Source organism: Galeopterus variegatus, unplaced genomic scaffold, assembly GCF_000696425.1.
Source record: "Galeopterus variegatus unplaced genomic scaffold, G_variegatus-3.0.2 Scaffold985, whole genome shotgun sequence".
NCBI lineage: Eukaryota > Metazoa > Chordata > Mammalia > Dermoptera > Cynocephalidae > Galeopterus > Galeopterus variegatus.
The window spans coordinates 379,916-403,356 of NW_007727096.1; the positions used below are offsets into that span (position 1 = coordinate 379,916).

The 23,441-nt window shown below is 32.8% G+C and overlaps 1 protein-coding gene across 1 annotated transcript in view; it reads right to left on the reverse strand.

The window, feature by feature from the left end:
- CARF (calcium responsive transcription factor) overlaps positions 1–23,441 on the reverse strand; it is a 74,835-nt gene that overhangs the window by 19,893 nt on the left and 31,501 nt on the right. The window contains exons 6-14 of the mRNA XM_008574033.1: positions 22,432–22,552; positions 21,254–21,383; positions 20,090–20,174; positions 12,373–12,562; positions 7,520–7,640; positions 5,156–5,299; positions 3,558–3,791; positions 1,793–1,955; positions 162–225 (exon numbers count right to left, since the gene is read on the reverse strand). Coding sequence (XP_008572255.1) covers positions 162–225; positions 1,793–1,955; positions 3,558–3,791; positions 5,156–5,299; positions 7,520–7,640; positions 12,373–12,562; positions 20,090–20,174; positions 21,254–21,383; positions 22,432–22,552 — 1,252 coding nt within the window. The remainder of the gene's footprint in view (positions 1–161; positions 226–1,792; positions 1,956–3,557; positions 3,792–5,155; positions 5,300–7,519; positions 7,641–12,372; positions 12,563–20,089; positions 20,175–21,253; positions 21,384–22,431; positions 22,553–23,441) is intronic.

The following is a 23,441-nucleotide window of genomic DNA, read 5'->3' on the forward strand; positions in this document are numbered from 1 at the left end:
AAACAGCTGAAATATTTTGATAAATCCTAACATAGTTGCTCTTGCCTCTTTGGGTGAGTTTCCTTATCTATAAAATTTGATTGGATGAGATAATATGTTAAGTTCCTTCCAGTTTTAACACTGTTTAATTTTACATTTTAAAAGTATTCAAGATAACCTACCTTCTGTAAATGTAACTGTCACAGCCTCTTTGAGAATATTCCCACTATCTGTAGTCCACTGAAGCTGAAACGGGAACATTTATTTCAGTAAAAATAAAGCATTTAAATTGAAAAAAATCTTAAAACATCAATACAGCTGTCATATTTTATTGTCAAAGTATAATTGTGCTTTATTCTGCAATTATTCTTCACTTGTTGACATTCTCAAAGCATAAATATACTTCACTATCCACATACATTAGGTTCCCAAGTTCAGATAGCAATAATTTGGATAGTAAGTGTACATAGCAAGGACCACTGCTAACCAAATCTGTTTTAGTTCCTGAATTTTGGAAAGCAAGGAATAGCAGTTATAGCTTTAAAGAAATCCAAATCTATTCAGTTACCAAATTTGGATAGTAAAAGTTAGGAGAGCAAAGGATATTGCTACTCAGATTTTAATGCCATAATCACTGCCTGTATTGTAATTAGTAGTTTCTGGGTAATTACAGTAATCTCTTTAGAGTAGGCAAAATTTTCATAGAAATAGCTGATATTCAGGAGGAAACTACAGTATCAAAGTATGAAGTAAAACTGTTATCCATAGATGGCATATGGAACCAAAATCATCACTTTGTATTACTAAAATCTGAAGCATTCTATTTAAACTTGCCAATCTATTTTAAAAAGGGGGAGATATACACAGTGTGTAATCAATAAATGTCTGGTATTTTTTTTTTTTGAAATGTAATTGAGTATACATATTTGTGGGGTACAAAGTCGAATATCAATACCTGTATACAAAGTGTGATGATCAAATCAGGATAATTAGCATATTCATCCTTACAAAACTTAATCATTTCCTTGTGATGAGGACATTCGATCCCCTCTCTTCTAACCATTTGATAACATGCAGTAAATTAATGTTAATTATACATGCCTAGCTTGACTGCACACCATTTCTATTTCTTTCTTTTTTTTTTTTTTGAAATGTAATTGAGTATACATATTTGTGGGGTACAAAGTCGAATATCAATACCTGTATACAAAGTGTGATGATCAAATCAGGATAATTAGCATATTCATCCTTACAAAACTTAATCATTTCCTTGTGATGAGGACATTCGATCCCCTCTCTTCTAACCATTTGATAACATGCAGTAAATTAATGTTAATTATACATGCCTAGCTTGACTGCACACCAATAGAACTTATTTTTCCTAACTAGCTGTTTTGTGTCCATTAACCAATTTCTCACTGTCTTTTTACCCCTGCCTCTAGTAACCAGAGTTCTGTTCCCTCCCTCTGAAAGGGAGAGAAATTATTATTTTTTGTTTCTTTCTTTTCATTTATGTTGTAAATGTCTGTTAAATAAGAAATAACTTTTATAGATAAGAAATCTGATTAAAAGTGAAAATTAGTATTTTTATTATAGTCAGAGTTGGAAATGCACTGACTTTTCGTCTTGTGAGAGCAATAGAAAAGTTATTATTGGAAAGTTCATGTTGTTTACATTAAATTTTAAAAAGTGACTATTTTTTCTTATATCACAGTTTTTCAGATGGCCTAATAGTGGCCATCCCTTTGCCAAATACTAATAGAAACTAAGAAAGATACTGTAAAAAAACATGGGATTATGGTTGTTATCATACCGTTGCTGGAATAATCTCTGAATTATATACCATGTCTCCATTTCTCAAGGATTTCTGTACCTCATGGATGTGATTTTTTATATCATTTACAGTTGGAAAAAAAGATAAATTATGCCTTTCAGGTACCTCATCAGGTTTGAACAGTTCCCTTTCAACAAATTTTCTGCGGAGAATACAAAATAAAATAAAAACTTAAACCATCTAGCAATATACATTTAGATCAAAAGAGAGAAATGTTATCTTTTACCATCAACTTCACAGCTCTATAAGTAATTTATATTTCCCCACTTTTTTCCACATATTAAATCATAGAATTCATGCAGATTAAAGAGATATAATATTTTAATTGGTTAAACATTTATATACATTAGAGTGAGCTTTGATATTTTTATAAATTTAATTTAAAGGAACCATTATTTTCAGTTTAAGTATAATGTTTTAAATGCTTACTATGCCAGGCACTGTATCAAACACCTCACATCAAGTATCTCCTTTAACTCTTACTATGATTCTGTGGTGTAGGTACAATTATCATTCCCACTTTACAGATGAGGGAATGGAGGACTGCAGAAGTTGAATAATTTGACCAGTTATACACCAACTAGTAAGTAAGACAGCTTGGTCCTATATCCAGGTTATATACATAAACATCACATTATACTGCTTCCGAAAGGCATAAATTAATATTACATGAAATATGATGTGCTCAAATTTTACAAGTAGACAAAAGAGAAGATGAAAATAGAAGGCAGCATTGCTACACAACTGAATAAAAAATAAATCCAGTACATAAAATAAATGAGAAAGTTTAACACTACATTTGGTGGACTAAATCACAGAGCTGTATATAACTCTGTTCTTAAGATCCAGGTTTAGTAAATAGTGAATGGCTTTATCAAATTTTGGCTTTGTTCTAATGATGACCCAATGGAAATACATATAAAGTGTCTAAGAAAGTTGTTAAATAGAAAAATCATGTATTAATTAAGAAATATTCTAGGAAGTACCCATTTTGTTGTTCAGATTGGACTACAAAGTAACCAACAGAAGCAAGGGTAAGTACCAGAAATCATGGTGATGAGCATAGGCTGTAGAGTTAGGCCAAAATTTCAGGTCTGCCTCTGCTTCTTAAACCAATTATTTAACCATTCTGAGTCTCCATTTTCTCATATGTGTAATGGTGATAAATATACCAACTTTACAGAGCTAAAACTAAGTGAGATTATGCATGTAGAGAGTTTAGCAGAATACCTGGCACATATATAGTAAGAGCAACATAATGATAATAGTAATAATAATTATTATTATTCCTGAGTAGCAGTAAAACTAGACCAGAGTACTACGAATAAAGTTTCATTGGACAAAGAACTATCCAAATTCTTTTGCTGTAATAAAATTTACTTACATTTCAAATAGCTTGAAATAAGTATCTTGGCCTAGGTTTTTAAATCTTTGATTCTATAAGGGTTTTTTTTTTTTTTTCTCTAATGGTATTTATTACATCATTCAATTTATATGTCACTTAGAAATAGTCCAATTTGCCAAACCTGAATATGGAATATCTCAAATGAATAATTAGAATAAGAAGCCTTATTATACTATGGCTTGCCAAACAGTTGCTGGAAAATGATCAGTTTATAAATAATAACATCTTAATAAATTAATAAACTATATCCCTTATCTACTCTGATAGCTTATATTCTGGAAAATATAAACTAACAAACAAAAACGAGAAATATAAAATAACAATTTGCTTCTACTGTACCTTAGCTGTTTCCTTACTGCATACACTTGTTCTATTCCCTGTGATACTAATTCTTGAATCTTATGTGCTACTTGAGGATGTAGACGTGAGGGTAGTACACAATTCTCATCTCTAACTTCAGTTTCCTCTTCTTCAAGAGAAGACATAGGAAAAGCAGAAGGTGACAAAGGGAGGCAGGAAGTCTCTAACTCGTGATACTGATGAGCTTGCTGTGTAGGTAACTGTACATACCATCTGATAAGAGAAAATATTTGTAATTATTAAAATTTAAATATTAAAATTATTTCATATTGTTAGACAAAGGCAGGAATCATAATTACTTAGGTTAATACTAAAGAGAAAGAATAATTTTAAGAAAAAATTATATATGATTATACTTATTAAATAAAATTTAAAATGCCTTCTGCTTAACTCTTCTAAATCAGCTTTATACCCAATTAAATAAAAATCTTTATACCTTTATAGACTTTCACTGTGGCCCTAAAGTTGAGGGGGATGCAGGGATTAAGTATGTATGATAATAGTATTTTAAATTTCATATTACGTAAATAAAGACAACATTGTAAGTCATCATCTTTTGAACTGTGTATTTTCCCATTCATCAAACATTTATCCCAAATAACACTTCTTTGTTGCACCTACCATCCTTCTAACCATTCAGAGCCTGTCAAAATTGAGCTATATGAGAGAATCTTCCTTTACAGGAAGTTCAACATACTGCCTCTACAGCACTTCCAGTTCCTGTTGGCCCAATAAGCAAGAGAATCAACTAAAAGGTGAATACAGGTCTCTTGGACAGTAATGCAAAAAAACAGATGCTAGGAAAATGAACTGATCTATTTTAATCAATATTTTTGTACAAAATTCTTACAATAACTGATACTGCATGAAATGGAGCCTAGTTAAAAATTATACACAATATCCACCAAACTGAAGGATCTAATTATTGATTCAATTTATTTTTCATATGCCTAAAGGTTATTTTTAAAAATCAAACAAAAACTATATTCCACATGCTCAACCCCATTATGCAATGGCAAATTCTTCACATGGACTGACACAGGAATTTTGTACAGTAAAAGAATTTGGAAAGTAAGAAAACAAGGTACTATTTCTTCTTATTTAAAACTTAAACCATAAAAGGTGTAAGATGAAATTTTATTTAGGACTTAGAACTCATTTCTGGCTGCCATAAGTAATCAAAGATGGATTAAAAAAATATACGGGTGGCTGCAAGTTCTGCTCCTAGTAAGTATCTGAAACGAAGTACTAAACATATAATAAAATGTGTTGCTAAAGATGTATTTGTCATTTTGGGAAAAACTTCACATGGTATATAACATACAGTATACGGTATATAGCATGGTAGGTATAATTCTTTGGTCAGAATTATCTACAACCTTTGGCTAATAAACTCAAAGGCTTATACAATGGCAAATCAATTTAATATCTAGGGAACTATGAGTGAGATATCTACCTTATAAAATCATTTCTTAATGAAATAATTTGAAAACTTTACTATAATTTCTCTTACAAAAGAATTCTTGCAAATGGGACTAATTAATTTGTAAAATAAGAGAACTATATAAATGTCATACCTAAGAACACCACCAGCATCTACCAAGTTCTTCTTTAGCATGTTAAAGGCTTTCTCCTGCTCCATTCTGATGATTTTCTTGTCAATTTTGGGGTCTGTAGGAACTCTATACTCAGGAAACTTCTGTACCTTTTTAATGTAAATCCTTTATACAAGATAAAGAAGAATTTATTTCATTATATTATAATCTCAAGAAAATCTAATTTATCAACCAGAGTTTAAGATTTAAATTTAGAGAAAATTCTGTTTATCTAGAAAGTATTCAGAAGCTTATGTGAAAAACATGCCATATACTCAGTGCACAATACTTAGCAAATTAACAATAATCATGTCTTGATTAAAAATACCTAAGTATTTAAAGATTTTAACATTTTTTTTCTGGATTTGCCTATTCTCCATTCTCCTGGAAGTCATAATCACCTCATGCCTGGATTACTTTAAGAACCTCCTTTCAGGCCTCTGTACTTCCAGTCTTTTGTTACTTAAATCCATTTGATACATCAATGCCACAATAATTCTCCACATTTGTATTCCTCTGTTGAAGAATCTGTCTGCTCTTCAATGAAGTACAAATTTCTTGGCATCATTCAGGGTACTCCATATGATTCTAACTTATTTACCTAACTTACTTTCTATTACTTCAAATATAAAATTTCTTTTCCTGTGAAGTTCATCTTCTCAATGTCCTTTCTTCCTCTGTTACTAAATATGCAGTTGTTCCATATCTTTATTTACGTGGTTCTCCTAGCCTACAAAATCTTCCCTCTCTCTACCTACCCAAATTCAATCTAAACTTCAACATCCAGGTTAAATTGCACTTTCTTTCCTGCTATGAGTTTGCACAGATATATATCCCTTCTCTGGATACCTGTAATAGGTAGCTAATCACACATGTCACAATATATACTGACATCCAGGTTAAATTGCACTTTCTTTCCTGCTATGAGTTTGCACAGATATATATCCCTTCTTTGGATACCTGTAATAGGTAGCTAATCACACATGTCACAATATATACTGTACTACTATGTTCTCTACTAGTTTCTTTTTTCCTGATCCATCCTAATGACATTTTAAGTTTCCAAAATTAAATAAAATCTTATGCCTCATTTGGTCTCCCTCCTTCCTATGACACCCAATGTAGTTTCTGGGCATAGATTAGATATTTAAAAAGTACTTGTAGGAATGATGGAAAATAAAATAGTTTCTCCACATATGCAGGTTTTCTGCCAAGCTATACCTAAAGTTTTTATATTGCTTATATTTAAAAAGCAGTTTAAAGTTTTGTTTCATGTTCAGGTTTAAATAATGCCTACAGTTAACATTACCAAATTAAATATGAAAAGCTTTCTAACCAAGCTTTAAAAACTTCTTGAGAATGCTGAATTTCGTAATATAAGATGTGATACTAAAATGTTTCAAAGATCAAATAAGTCCAACCATTACAAATCTTAAAAATTTCTATTTTACTTAATAATTTAAAACACTTTCAATGTCAGAAAAAAAGAATATTAGTAAAAAACATTATAAAAATCTTTCACCAGTTCACATTTTTATTCTCACCCATAGGAATGACTACCCTATAGTTCTATTCTACCTAGAACTTACTGTGTTGGTCTCATACTTCACTGGTATGAATGCAAATTGGTAAAATCTCTCTAAAATGCAACATTGCAATACCTGTCAAGATTTAAAAAGGATATAAACTCTGCCCTAGCTTTTGCACAAATACACAAATATGTACCTTATTAACTGCAGCTTTGTATGTAATAATAAAGAGTACATTTCAAATGTTACCTGTCTGTCATTAGAGGACTAATTAAATGATAATTCATCCATAAATGGAATAGTATCAGGCTATTAAAAAGAAAGAAACTGTGCTTTTATATTACAAATATGAAGTTAGCTTTGGGGCATATTGGGAATAAAAAAAGCAAAGTGTACAGACTACATGTCAATATATTCACACTAGTATGTATATATCTGTATAGTAGATAACCACTACTAGCTTTCAGATTGGGACTAGATCAATGTGAATTCATAATAGGAAAGAAGGTACGCTACTATCTAACTTTAAGGAAAGAAAATATAAGTAAGTTTTATGGAGATCTTCAATATGTTTATCGGAGTAGAGAAGTGTATATGTATATTTACATGCATGTATACACACAGAATATCTCTGGAAGATAACTTAAGAGACTGATAAGAGTCGTTGCCTTAAAGAGGAACATAGGGAACGAGGGAAGAGAAAACTTAGAATTCACGGTATATTTTTTGGCACTGTTTAAACTTAACAAAAATTTGCATATTAGCTATTCAAAAACAAGTACATAATAAAAAGCAAATAAAAGAAAATAAAGCTTACCGGGCTGGACAAGTGGCTTTGTAGAGCTGACAAGTCCTGCTTTCTTGCTCACTGATTTTTTTTAACTGGAAACCTTTTCTCCTTGGCCCATACTGACACTCCATTACCACGGCTCTACTCCCTGTGGAGTAGATATTATTGATGTTAATTGAAGTATCCATCTATTTTAGACATTAGATTAAAAATAACTTGATGGTGGCAATGTCAATATCTATACTTCTAATTACACAACTTTTAGGAAAGAAAACAGTAAGTCTTACTAAGATGTACAATCATGAAAATCTAAAAGTTTATTGTAAAATTTACCAAATGTCCCATAATTATGGTAAGGAAATTTGCAAATATCACATTTACTGAATGTCTACTGATATTTACATACATATGATTCTTAATAATAATAAAATTTACTACTTTATAAATATAAATTAGCAAATGCTACATTTGGTTAATAAATATTAATATCACTTAAAAACTTATATTTTTTTTTTTTGTCTTTTGTCTAAATATAAATTAGCAAATGCTACATTTGGTTAATAAATATTAATATCACTTAAAAACTTATTTTTTTTTTTTTGTCTTTTGTCTTTTTCCATGTCCGGCAATGGGATCGCAACCCTCGGTGTTGCTCCTGCGCCTCGCTCAGCCAGTGACCGGGAACCGGTCTGTATGTGGGATCCGAACCCTCGGGCGGGAGCACCGCCGCGCTTCCCAAGCGGCGCGCTATCCAGTGCGCCACCGGGCCGGCCCAAAAACTTATTTCTTTTTATAATTATTTATTTTCTTATTTCTATTTGGGCTATTAGAGTAATGTGGTAACCAGCCTCTAACATGGCACCCAATGATCCCTGTCTCCTAATATTCATGTCCTTGTGTAATCCCCTCCCCTTGAGCATGGGCTGGACTTATTAACTTACTTCTAATGAATATGGCAGAAGTGATAGGATGTTATTTTTGATATTAGGTTATAAAAAGACTGTAACTTCCATCTTGGGTTATCTCTCTTGCTCTTGCTTGGATTACTCTCTCTGGGCGAAAGTGCTGCCATGTGGTAAGGGAGATCTGTGGAAAGGCCCATGTGGCAAGGAATAAGGCCTGCAAACAGCCACAGGAGTGAGCTTGGAAGCAGATCCCCCTCCAGTCAAGCTGTGAGATGACTGCAGCTCCAGCCAACACCTTAACTGCAGTTTTGTGAGAGAACCTGAGGCAGAACCACCTTGCCAAGTCACTCTTGGATTCCTAACCCACAGAAACTGAGAAAATAAATGTTTGTTGTTTTCAGCCACCATGTTTGGGGAAATTTGTTACACAGCAATAAATAATACAAAAAAGTAGATGTGAAAACTGTACAGTTTAAGATTTTAAGCTGAATATTCTATTCTACTATAGGATACAGCAAACGTTTAAAACATAAAACAAAAAACATTAATCATAAATAAAAATGTTGACAAAGCTGACATTAAAATTTAAAAGTTCTGGGCCGGCCCGGTGGCGGACTGGAGAGTGCACTGCTTGGGAGCGCGGCGGCGCTCCCGCTGAGGGTTCGGATCCCATGTGGAGACCGGTTCCCGCTCACTGGCTGAGAGCGGTGCAGGCGCGACACTGAGGGTTGCGATCCCATTACCGGTCAGTAAAAAAGACAAAAAGGAATAAAAAAAAAAATTTTTTTTAAGTTCTGTTTAAAAGATACAATAAATAAAGGTAAAAGAAAATTAACTGTTTGAGAAACAACATTTTATTATACATATAATAAAGAATTACTATGCAGAATATAAAGAACCATAAATCACTAAAACAAAACAAAACAAAACAAAAAAAGAAATGACCAAACAAAAATGGGCAAAGGCTAAGAATAGGCAACTCAGAAAGAAAGAAAAAGGTTGTAAATGAACAAATAAAAAGATGTTTAACTTCACTAGTAAACAGGGACACACAAATTAAAAAGATAGTAAAATACTATTTCACACTCCTCATACTGGCAAAAATAAAAACGTTTGGCAATACTTGAAAACAACTGAATTCACTGATCAATCTGAACACCAGAAGTAGAGAGACACATAGAAAGTAATAAGTACATAACAAATCTATGAAGTATACTTATAAAAATCAAATCTTCATTTAATCAAGGCTCTAAATATAGCAGTTTACAGAAAATGTAGGAGACAAAAGAACATGTTAAATTATACCACAGAGACGGAATCAGCAAAATCCAGAACATGATAAACTTAACAGTACAAACTACCTAGAAGAAAAGAGGAGATAAATTTTTTAGATAAAAAGAAATTTAAGAGATATATTAACCGAATGCAATCCGTGGACCTTGTTTGGATCTGAATTTGAACAAACTTTTTTTTTTTCCTTTTTGTCTTTTTTTACTGACTGGTAACGGGATCGTAACCCTCGGTGTCGCGCCCATACCGGGGACCGGCAATGGGCTCACAACCCTTGGTGTTGCGCCCGCACTGCGCTCAGCCAGTGAGCGGGAACCGGTCTCCACATGGCATCTGAACCCTCGGCGGTAGCGCCGCCGCACTCCCAAGCGGCGCACTCTCCAGTGCACCACCGGGCCGGCCCTGAATTTGAACAAACTTTTAGGGGAAAAAAACACTGTGAGATAAGTGGAAAATGTAAACATTGGACATTTTATAATATTAAGAAATTACTGTAAATTCTTTTAAAGTGTGATGAGATTATTGTATATGTGTGTACATATATACACATATGTATATACATATGTATATAGAGCCCTTATCTTTTAGAAATATATGCTTTAGTATATACTATATACTTTAGTAATTATAGATAAAATGATATGATACCTGAAATTTGCTGCAAAATCATCTGAGGGAATTAGGAAGTAGGTAGCAGTACAGATGAGACAAGACCGACCATAAGCTGATATTGCTGAAGCTGGATGATAGATACCTGTAGTCATGGGGTGTCTAACTTCTATTTGACACACACATGAAAATTTCCATAATACAAAGATTTTTTAAAGTTTTACAATGCTAAGTCATAGAGTACATGTAGGGAAGGGAAATTTTCACACATTACTGATAGGAGTGAACACTGGTACAGGTCATCAATCCCTTATGTATAAATCTGAAATCTAACAATCTCAGAAAACAAAGTTTTTTTGAAACTCTCTTGGCTGCAAGACCTGACCTGCACTGTGTCAGGATATTTGCAGTCTTTATTTATTTCTGTTAGTGTGACTATCCATAAAGAATTACTGTTTGGGCCAGCCCATGGCTTACTCGGGAGAGTGCGGTGCTCGTAACACCAAGGCCACAGGTTCGGATCCTATATAAGGATGGCTGGTTGGCTCACTGGCTGAGCGTGGTGCTGACAACACCAAGCCAAGGGCTGAGATCCCCTTACCAGTCATCTTTTTAAAAAAAAAAAAAAAATTACTGTTTGATTATGTTATAAAGTCTAGAGAATACTTGGCTAAAAGTGTTCTATATATTACTATATTACATTCCAAAAATTCAGAATTCTGAAATATGTCTGGACCCAAAATTTCAGAGAATAGACTCTGAACCTGTACAACCACTTTAAAGAGCAATTTGAAATAATATTGTAAAGATAAAATGGGCATACTTCACAACCAGCAATTCCACTTTAAGGCATACACTCTAAAAAAACTAATTACACCTTTTCATCAGGTAACATATAGTGTGGAGGTCTAACAGCATTCTCTACAATAAAGAAAACTTGGAAATAACCTAAATGATAGTCAGTAGAAAAATAATTGTGGTTTGGTCATATTCTAGAATATTATACAATAGTTAAACTGGATTAACTAGGATCTATAAGTATCAATATGGCTAGATCTCAAAAAATAAGGGTGAGTGAAAAAAATTGCAAAACAATGTCTATAGTTTACTATTTATGTATATTTTTAAGTATTCAAAACATATAATGTATTATTGTAAATACAATATTTATGTTAAAGTATAAAAATATGGACTGGAAAAATACACACCAAATTCATTTAGTAGTTACCTGTGGAATCTAAAGAAGGGAATTAGAATTAGGGAGGGGAAAAGTAGGACTTTAGGACTTCAAGTTTATTATTAATGTTGCATTTCTTTAACAAAATACTGATGAAACCCAGGCAGAATGGGTTACATTTATCTCATATTCCCTTAATTATTTCTCATTAACTTAGAGATCCATGATGAGATTACAGCTCTTACAGCTAGAATAGTGACTCCATAGTCCTGAAATAGATCACTTATCTTTAGGTTCTTTGGGGTCTGACTAGTCCGAGTATAGATCTCTGGGGATGGCTTGAAACTCTACTGCCTTACTAAACACTAACCCAGTGTCTGAAAATACTGTATGTACAAACCCAATGCTTAAGAACTTTAATACTAGAATTTGATATAATAACTCCCGATTGTATACAAATTCCATACAAAACTCTAGAGTTATAAGCTACATAAAATAGACACAAATTTGTCCCACAAGACAAATTAAGAGGGAAGGAGAAAATATCTAAATCAGAAGGGGAAAAACAGCAGATATATATATTATAATAATAAAATTGCCCTTTTAATATTTTATTACATAGGTCTACCTGGAATTTCAGCATTTTATTTTCTACTTATCAGAATAATATATAAAGGACTCATTATTTACTCATTCTGATATGTTAAAATGCAATTTTACAACATAAATTAATTGGTTAAATTTACTATAAGTTCTCTTTTTAGTTTAATATGCATTTTCATCAATTCACATTCAGTTGTCACTACCAAAATGAAAATGTATCACCTTAGGAAAATCACATTTTCACAATGGACGATGGATACTGCTGAACCTCTTTTAAAAATTCTTTTAAAAAGTACCTGCATTGACAAATGGGATTCCATCGTATGGGACATACTGGGATTTCCACATCAAACGTGTAGCAGGCTTGGCTGGGCTTGGAGACTGGCGAGTTCCCCAAACACTCTGTGTTTGCTGCTTGTGAAATGTTAGGACACTCTCTAATTCAGTCTCACTTACACAGTAGCCCCGGTATGAATCTCCAATTTTCTGCATGTGGTAGAAGTTAAATAACAAAATTATTAGCAAATACATTTCAATGCACAATAAACTTAATGAGATGGTTGTCCAAGGTAAAAGACTCATCAGCTTTCACAAGAGAATGACATTCATTCTCTCAGATCAATGGTCTATTACAACCAGTGGATATGATCTGAATTTAACCAGTATCATCAAATAAATATTCCCCAGCAATTTGTTAGTGAAGATAACTCACTGCCACACTATCTTTATCAAAATTTTGTTTGAGAGAAATAACATTTAGAGAGGATAGCTTGAGGAATACACAGTATATCCATTCTTGCAGATACTTAAAATTCTACCCTGATCAGCATAAAACTAGCTACAAAGCTGAATGGATTATAAAACAAGAACCAACAACATGCTGACTACAAGAAATTCACTTCACCTATAAAGACACACATCAACTGAAAGTGAAGAAATGGAAAAAGATATTTCAAGCAAAAGAAAACTAAAAAAGAGCAGGAATAGTTATACATATACCAGATAAAATAGACTTCAAGCCAAGGAAAGTAAAAAAGATAAGGTCATTATATAATGATAAAGGGATCAATTCAACAAGAGGATATAACAATTCTAAACATATATACACTCAACTCTGGAGCACCCAGTTACATAAAGTAATTACTAATAGACCTAATGGGAGATATAGACTCTAACACAATAATAGTTGGGAACTGTAACATCCCACTTTCAGCAAAGGACAGATCATCCAGAGAGAAAATTAATCAGGAAACACCAAAATTAATCTCCACTTTAGGCCGATTGGACCTAATGGATATTTATAGAACATTTTATCCAACAGCTGCAGAATATACATTCTTCTCAGCAGTGTATGGAACACTCTTTAGAATAGACCAAATGTGTGCTTATGAAACAGCTGTAGAGAAATTTTTAAAACCAAAATATCACTACCTTGTCTGACCACAATGGAGTAAAACTAGAAATCAACAACAGAAGGGACACTAGAAACTTTACAAATACGTGGAAATTAAACAACATGTTCCTAAGCAACAAAAGGGTCAAAGAAGAAATCAAAAAGGAAATTAAAAAATTTCTGGAAACAAATGAAAATGAAAACACAACATACCAGAACCTATGAGATACAGCAAAAGGAGTTCTAAGAGGAATATTTATGGCCATAAATGCCTACATCCAAAAAGAAGAAAGACTAAATAAACAACTTAATGTTACACTTTGAGGAATGAGAATAACAAGAATAAACCAAACCCAAAATCAGTAGGAGAGAAATAACAAATATTAGAGCAGAAATAAATGAATTAGAGATTAAAAAAACAATGCAAAAGATCGATGAAACAAAGAGTTGGTTTTCTTAAAAGATAAACAAAACCGATTAAACCTATAGCTGGACTAATGAAGAAAAAAATAACACTCACATACATAAAATTAGAAATGAAAAATGAGGGGCTGGCCAATTAACTCAGTTGGTTAGAGTGTCACCTTGAAACACTTGTACTGGCCAGCTGCCCCTACCCCACCAAGAAATTAAAATAAAATAAAAAATAAAAAGAAATGAAAAAGAAAACATTATAACTGATACCACAGAAATACAAAGGACCATAAGAGAATATTACAAACAACTACATGTGAACAAACTGGAAAACTGGTAAGAAATGGATAAATTCTTGGACATATACAACTTACCAAGGTTGAATCATGAAGAACCAGAAAACCTAAACATACCAATAATGAGTAATGAGATTGAAGCAGTAAAAAAAAGCCTCCCATCAAAGAAAACCCAATGGCCAGATGGCTTTACTGCCAAATTCTCCCAAACATTTAAAGAATACCAATTCTTTTCAAATTCTTCCAAAAAACTGAAGAGGGGAGAATACTTTCAAACCCAATCTATGAGGCCAGCATTACCCTTATACCAAAACTGGAAAAAGATACAACAACAACAACCAAAAACTACAGACCAATATCAGTAATGAACATAGATGTGAAGATCCTCATCAAAATATTAGCAGACTCTGACAACACATTAAAAAGATCATTCACCATGATCAAGTGGGATTCATCCTAGAGATGCAAGGATGGCTCAACATATGTAAATCAATAAATATAATACATCACATTAACAGAATGAAGAAAAAAAACTATATAAATATTTCAATAGATGCAGAAAAAGCATTTGACAAAATCCAACACAACTTCATGATAAAAACACTCAACAAGATGGGTATAGAAGGAATGTACCTCAACACAAAAAAGGCCATATACAATAAACCCACAGCTAATATCATACTGAATGGACATAAATGGGAGGTTTTTCCTCTAAAATCTGAAACAAGACGAGGATGACCACTTTCCCTATTCTTATTCATCATAGTACTGGAAGTTCTAGCCAGTGCAATAAGCCAAGCAATAAAGGGCATACATGGGCTGGCCAGTTAGCTCACTTAGTTAGAATGTGGTGCTGATAACATCAAGGTCATTTGGATCTCTGTACTGGCCAGCCATCAAAAAATAAAAATAAAAAATAAAAAAAAGAGCATCCAAATCAGAAAGGAGAAATTCAAACTATCCTTATTTGCAGATGACATAATCATATATATAGAAAACCCCAAAGACTCCACCAAAAAAAATTACTAGAACTAATAAATGAATTCAGTATACTGGCAGGATACAAAATCAACACACAAAAATCAATAGCCTTCCTATATGCCAATAACAAAATAGCTAAAGAAGAAATCAAGAAAGTAATCCCATTCACAATAGTTACCAAAAATATTAAATACTCAGGAATAAATTTAACCAAGGAGGTGAAAGACTTCTACGATGAAAAGTATGAAACAATGGTGAAAAAAATTGAAGAGGATGTAAATGGAAAGATACCCCATGTTCATGGGTTGGAAGAATTAACATCATCAACATGTCCATATTATACAAAGCAATCTACACATTCAACACAATTCCTATAAAATGCCAATGACATTCTTCACAGAAATAGAAAAACTATCTTAAAATTTGCACGGAACCACAAAAGACCCCATAAAGCTAGAGCAATCTTGAATAAAAAGAACAAAGTTGGAGGCATCACACTTCTTGACTTCAAAATATACTATAAAGCTATAGCAACCAAAACATGGTACTGGCATAAAAACAGACAAATAGACCAATGGAACAGAATAGACAGCCCAGAAATAAATCCATATACTAACAGCCAATTGATTTTTGACAAAGGTGCCAAGAATGTTCAGTGGGGGGCCGGCCCAGTGGCGCACCAGAGAGTGCACCACTTGGGAGCGTGGCGGCGCTCCCGCCGAGGGTTCGGATCCCATGTGGAGACTGGTTCCCACTCACTGGTTGAATGCGGTGCGGACGCAACACTGAGGGTTGCGATCCCGTTGCCGGTCAGTTAAAAAAAAAAAAAAAAAAAAAAAAAGACAAAAAGGAAAAAAAAAAAAAAAGAATGTTCAGTGGGGAAAGGACAGCCTCTTCTATAAATGATGCTGGGAAAACTGGATATTCACATGCAGAAGATTGAAACTAGACCCCTATCTCCTCTCATCATACTCAAAAATCAACTCAAAATGGATTAAAGACCTAAACTTTTTTTTTTTTTTTCTTAAAGATGACGGGTAAGGGGATCTTAACCCTTGACTTGGTGTTGTCAGCACCACGCTCAGCCAGTGAGCGAACCGGCCATCCCTATATGGGATCCGAACCCATGGCCTTGGTGTTATCAGCACCGCACTCTACCGAGTGAGCCACGGGCCGGCCCAAAGACCTAAATTTAAGACACAAAGCTATGAAATTATTAAAAGAAAATGTAGAGGAAACGCTACACGAAATGGGAGTGGGCAGCACTTTTTTGAGTGAGACTACAAAGGCATAGGCAACTAAAGCAAAAATACACAAATTAGACTACATTAAACTAAAAAGCTTCTCACTTTTTTGAGTGAGACTACAAAGGCATAGGCAACTAAAGCAAAAATACACAAATTAGACTACAGCATAGCAAGGGACACTATCAACAAAGTGAAACAACAACCTACAAAATGGGAGAAAGTGTTTGCAACTACACTTCAGATAATATATAAAAACTCAACTCAACAGCAAAAAACCAAATAACCTAATGTAAAAACTGGGCAAAGGACTTGACCAGACATTTCTCAAAAGAAGACGTACAAATGGCCAAAAAGCACAAAAAAATGCTCAAAAGCACTCATCAGGGAAACTCAAATTAAAACTACAATGAGGTATCACCTCACTCCAGTTAGAATGGCTATTATTAAGACAGAAAATAACAAATGCTGGTGAGGATGTGGAGAAAGGGAACTCTCCTACATTGTTGGTGGGATTGTAAATTGGTATAGCCATTGTGGAAAACAGTATGGAGGTTCCTCAGAGAACTAAAATAGATCTACCTTATGACCCATCATGTTAAGTGAAGTAAGTCAGGCACAGAAAGACAAATACTGCATGGTATTGCTCATATCTTTAATCTTTAAAAAACACAAAAACAAAGTGGTTCTCATAGAGAGTAGAATAATAGTTCCCAAAGTCTGGGGATAGGGGGATGCTGCGGAGGTAGGGAAGAGAGTTGGTGGACTAATGAGTACAAAACTATGCTATCTACCCTAAGTGACTCACTGTGCAGCATGTGTGTGTACTGAAAGAACACACTGTACCCCATAAATATGTACAAATAAATGTTAAAATAAAAAAATACAAAACAAAAAATACCAGCCATAAAGTTTTGGTCACTGTTGCACTTCTTTCACTGAGATAGATTTTGATATGATGCCATGAGTCTATTTGAAACCCTATAAAAATTCTCATTTTATATTCTATAAAATGTTGTAGAATAATTTGCTCATTACATTAATATTCTTTTTATAAAGATCCTTCTCTGAGAGAAATTCCTATCTGGTCTTAGTACCAAAAATAGTTTTTTTATCTTTGCTTTTATCTTATGAAAATTAGAGTAATTTCTTTATCTAATAGGTACAGAATTAAGTAACTTACTAGGTTTCCCTTTTTGAAATTCTTAGATTATAGATGAGTGTGTATATGCTTTTATATACACCTACATACACATAGCTCATTAAGATATATATTTTCTTAGCTCCATTTGATGGCCCCATTCTTGTTTTTCTTTATTCTTTAGCTCCCACTTTTAATTTCCACTTTGCCAATATATTGTATGTATTTTTGTAAGCTGTCAACATTTTTCCTATAACAAGGAGAGGTATAAATAAATCATGTAAATAAATTGATATTATCTGCACACAAATATTTGAGTATCCCTGTAACTAGAGGAAAGGTTTTTGTATACCAGCAGAGAATATCCAACTGTGATCTCTTATACTTAAATTCATACAGACTTAGAATTGGCTCCATGTATTTTTTCTCCCTTAGAGGAAATAAGAGCAGAGATTTGGGCACAGAGACCTTCTTTTTCCTCATTAGACTCAATATTTAACCTTGAAAGAATACACTTAATAAAAAGGAAGGTATCAAAATACTGTTGTGGCTGTACTTTTGGCTGTAATAAAAAGAGATAATCTAATGCCAAACAATACATTATCTAGACTTGCTCATAAATAAAAATGCTTATGTTTATAAATTTTCTTCTAGCCTAGATATTTGTTCATCAAAATATCCACTACAAATAATAGCAGGAATATAAAGCCTAACTGTAATATTTTTACATGAGCAAAATAAATAGTATATATAATGCTGCCAATAAAAGGAAAAATTCAGAATTTAGTATAATATAATCAGGCAGATATATAGGTCAATAGATAGGCCTATAGCTAAAAGTTAAGGGCAGTATTGAAATTTGTCCAATTAATACATTTTCGCCAAATCTGAAAAACTGCCTGTAGAAAAGCATCATTAAGTGAGAAATTCAAAAAGTGAAAAGGATTACTAAATAATATTTTGAAGCAAAATGCAGAAAATATTTTTTCCATTAATCAAAAATGTTTTTCATTACTGATACATCCCATCATAAGACTTTTTATTATTAGAAATTTTTCCAAAATAGGAATGTTTTTCTTCCCACATTTTAAGATTTGTTTAAAACAATAAAGCATTTTAATAGTTAAATATGCATTACCATTTATGGTTTATATATAGAAGAGGCATGGTCCCATCCCTCAAAAAGTCTAATTGTTACATAATAATGAAAAACCCACAGTAGTAAATAATGAAGAATGGTAATGACAATAAGTACCAAAGAATTTAAAGAGAGAAATATGTAAAGGCTATAATAATCATTAGATAAGCAGATAATTTATAGTAAAGATACATAGAACTTGCATTGGGGATTAAAAAATATTTAGAAATGGTAAGTGGAAGAAAAAAATAATATATAGGAAATGAAAATAAAATTGAGTAAAGGCAGAACTAAAGAAAGATTCTGGAGTGTTTGTAGAAAGTAGGAGAACTAGGCTAACAAGAATGAAAGATGATTGGAGAAAAGTATAAAAGAAAATGGGACAAGATAGGATGATATCTGATTATTCAAGACCTTGAAAACTAGCTACAGTGGCTAAATAGTGTGGAAAAAATAACACTGAACTTGTTGCGCAGTAAGAAAAGACAATGAAAGCAATATTTAAAGACAAGCAGTTTTAGAAAAATAACATTAGGAACCAGAAAGAAAGAGTTAAAGAGAATAGAGGGAAGGCTATTACTGTAATCAAGCACAAGAAAATAAAGTCTTTGGCCAAAAGATACTTTAAAGGAAAAACTAAAAGAATCAGGTGACTACCTGAATGTGGTAAGGAAATAAATTAGCCTAAAACTTTTTGCCTAGATGTGTAAGGAAATGGTATTTGTCATTACACAGACAAGGAATTTAGGAAGCAGAACTAGCTGTGGTATAACAGATGATTCCAGTTTAGGATATAGTGAATTTGAGATGAAATCCAAATGAAACTTCAAGTAAGTAGCTGGAGATGTGGGACAAGAGCAAGAGCAAAATTTTAAAAATGGTGATACAGACTTGGAAATCATTTTTATAAACATGACAGCTGAAAGTCAACATTTGTCCCTAAGACAAAAAATGTAGAGAAAGAAGACAAGGTCAAAAAGTGAGCTTTGAAGAATTTCTACTGAGAATATGAAAAGAAATAAGTGCAAGCAAAGAAAGAGAAGGAATGGTCAAAAAACAAAAAAGTAGAGAAACATGATATAGTGAAATTTCATGGAAGACAAGGGAAGAGAGTTGTAAGAGAAGAAATGTTAGTGAAGCATAAAGAGACTTATATGACCTCTGCTTTAACAGACCTTACAATCTCTAAAGAACAGATAAATCTCTAAAAGAATAGGTCTGCTTTAACAGACCTTACAGTCTCTAAAGAATAAAAGAATAGATTTAAAGAATAAAAGATCAGATTTAGTACAAACACAAACAAAATATTATGGCCTATGTAAGTTGTACTCAAAAGTGGGCATTTTGGGATGAATTGTGGTTACAGCCAGTTAAGTGATTCTAGGTGAGAATTGTTTTTAACTCACCTCACAGCTCCTAAGACGGCAGGCCCATACAGGTGTGTTAGAAGAAAGTGGCTGAAGAGGAGCCAGAAAAGGTTCTTCAAGCATTCTGGGATAAGGAAGGAATATAAATATAAACATATAGTACACACACACACACACACACACACACACACACACACACACACACGAGGCATTCAACTGCTTATCCTCTTAGTGTCAAAGACCACATATTGAGCTCATCAATAAGAAACTAACAATAACTACGGATTGATCTGATGGGTGTATTAACTGATGATCATTTTCTTTAATCATTACTATTTTCTTAGCTGCTAAATTAAAGGCATATGGCTGGCCAGTTAGCTCAGTTGGTTAGAGTGCAGCCTTATAACACTTAGGTCACGAGTTCAAATCCTCATACCAGCCAGCCACAAAAACTAGAATAAAATAAATAAAAACAACAACAACAAAAATAAACAGATAAAAGGCCTAAGTTTGTTCTTCAAGGTACCTGGAGTCTCCACAAATTCAAATACCTAACATACAAGTATCTCTCCCAAAGCTTATATTGTACTCTTCTCATTATATAATTATTTTCTATTTATCAAAAAATGAGCTAATAAAACATATTCAGATGACTTGTTAAGAATAACAATATGTAAGTTCTATGATTAAACATCTTAAATATCTTAATTCAAAAATATTCATAGAACAATTAAAAGAACATGAATAATACATAAATTATGTACATATTTACCTAAATTATCACAAACTGTTATTTAAAGGCAAAAATAAAAACTGAAACAGAAGTTAGCAAAAAACATTTGAAACATTCTACCACAGAGAAATTATATATATAAAAACATGATGAAACCATTAAAAATTTTAGGAACTAAAATGAATATTTCTTTATTCTAAAAACTCTATTAGGGTTAGATGTTCTCATATTGTTTCAAAAGATAACAGGCACGTGTCACTAAGAAAAAGTAACACTTCTGACATTTATAGCTTCTAGAGTAACCTCCTTATTGCCAAGATGCCATTAATTAAAAATATATTTGATGATAGTTTCTTCTATTTTCTGAATTTCTGATCTTTGCTGTAGTCGGCCAGCTTTAAATATGATGATTTATAGAAAGATTTCCATGGTGATTTCAAAAGATAAGCTCCTCTTTCCCACTGACTCACCTGGTCACTGACTTTTTGGGCAATGAGAGGGATGCTTGCGGATGAAGAATGTAACTACTGGTATTGTCTGCTAGAGCATCCACTCTTACAGTTGGTAAGTTTCTGTCACTGGGTTTTTCTTCAGAGACATCTTAACAACAGGAACAAGAACAAAGCAACAACAGAATCTTGAATAACACCCTGAGAATGTACCTAACTAGAATTTATATATTTGTAATAGGAAAAGGAAGAACTACTCTGAAGCTAAAGATAACAAAACTTACAATGCTTTATTGAGAATTTTTCTGATAAACGTGTTTACTTTTAAATACTGACTACTGTAATTTTGTAATTAAATTTTGGAACTTATATTGAATAGCTAGAATATAAAAATGGTAGAAATAATTCTTATGTTAAGAATTTCACAGTATAATAGGAAAATGTAAAACTCCTTTGTTTATATACTACGTGTACAGTATTTTCTGCAAACTATACTTTTTTCTTAAGTTTTAACAACTATTAACAAAGACAATCATAACACTAAGGTAAAAATATCTATCCTAAACCATTATCTATGAAAGAACAACAAAACAATGTAGCTATGATGTTAGAAAAGAGATTCAAATAGATGGAAAAGAAGGGGAGCAAAAGAAAGAGAACTGACAGGGACATTACCAAACAAGTGAAGTTCTATGGGTTAGGGTTAGGGTTATCTATATAAAAAGAATGGGGAGCACGATTCTACTTTCTAAATTTGAAGGGACAAAAAAAGAGGAAAAGAGCAAGAGGATAAAAAGGATAATTAAAAACTAATGAGTCACATGGCTAACAAAAATATCGGTAAAACTACAAATGTGAAAACTTCTCCTGCAGCTATTAGCACTCTATTCTTGTTATTGTTGCTGTTATTATTATTGTTATTGTAATTAAGAACAATTTTATGCTCACTGGTCATTTGGGAGGAAGCAGGAGTCAACCAGCTTCATAGAATTCCAAAATGAAATAGACAGCTAACCTAGATAGGAGTTGAAAAATGAACTTGAAATTTATTTGGACCAAGAAATTTTTTTCTATTTATTCAGTTCACAATCTTATCTAAAGAGATCAATGTTAGCACTGACTTTCATGAGGCAATTTTCTAAAATATGTATTTGTTCTTTTAAATGTTCTTAAATCCCCTGTATCCCATTACTACTCACCCCGAGGACTATTCACATCCATAAGATGCCCCTGAGGTATAATCACTTGCGCCATTCCTGTCTGCATAGATGGAATTACACGAAGCACCTGTCCATTTTCTGATGGGCTGGCAACGATCATCTTGGAAGCATTTAAAAAAAAATCAAATGCATATGCCTACACTGATTAAACAGAATTATTAGTTACATAAATTATTAAACACACACCCACCTGTATAGCCAATACTATCACTTCCCCCATTATATAGATGAAAACATTGAGCCATAAAAATTTTTCCAAGACCTTACAATTGATAAGTGGTGAAGCCAGGATTCAAACAGGCAGTCTCACCCTACATCCTATGGTCTTAACCATTATACATGCACAAGGCTCTGACTAGATTCAATACTTTACTTTTCACTATCTATTGTATTACCTGTACACGTTTGATCTATTTGTGTGGCAATTATTTGTCCCATATTTTAAGTCCTTTTCATTAGTTTAAAGATGGTAACTTGTTAGATGTCTAATTAAACAGGATTTATTTTTGTATCTCTGCATTTATAAATACCTTGTCTTGGTCCATAAAGAATAGTATAGAGTGCCCCAAAAGTCTGAAAACACAGGGAAAATAGTGTATTTATTGTACTTTTTTTCAGTTTAACAACTGAACCCACTGTCTCAAATTCAGAGAAATACCAACTAAGATACCTTCAGTTGAAGAAAAACATTTTGAACCTATCATTTGAAAATATAACTAACACACTATTTGAAACTAAGTTTATCTGATGTTTCCAGACTTTTTGGACACCCTATACACTTTATTACCTAACACACTACTCTCCTATTGACATAGTTTACCATTTTACTCAAAGTCTGCTGTCCTCTCTAGTGCAGGTAAATCTCCTTAACCATTTCAACCCACTTTCCCAGTAGCTGATGCTTCCTAGAGACTGCATTTCAGGTTTAAGAAGGTCATTTGAAGAAATGTGAATTTAAATTTGAAAAAAATTAAATCTGGGGGGAAAAA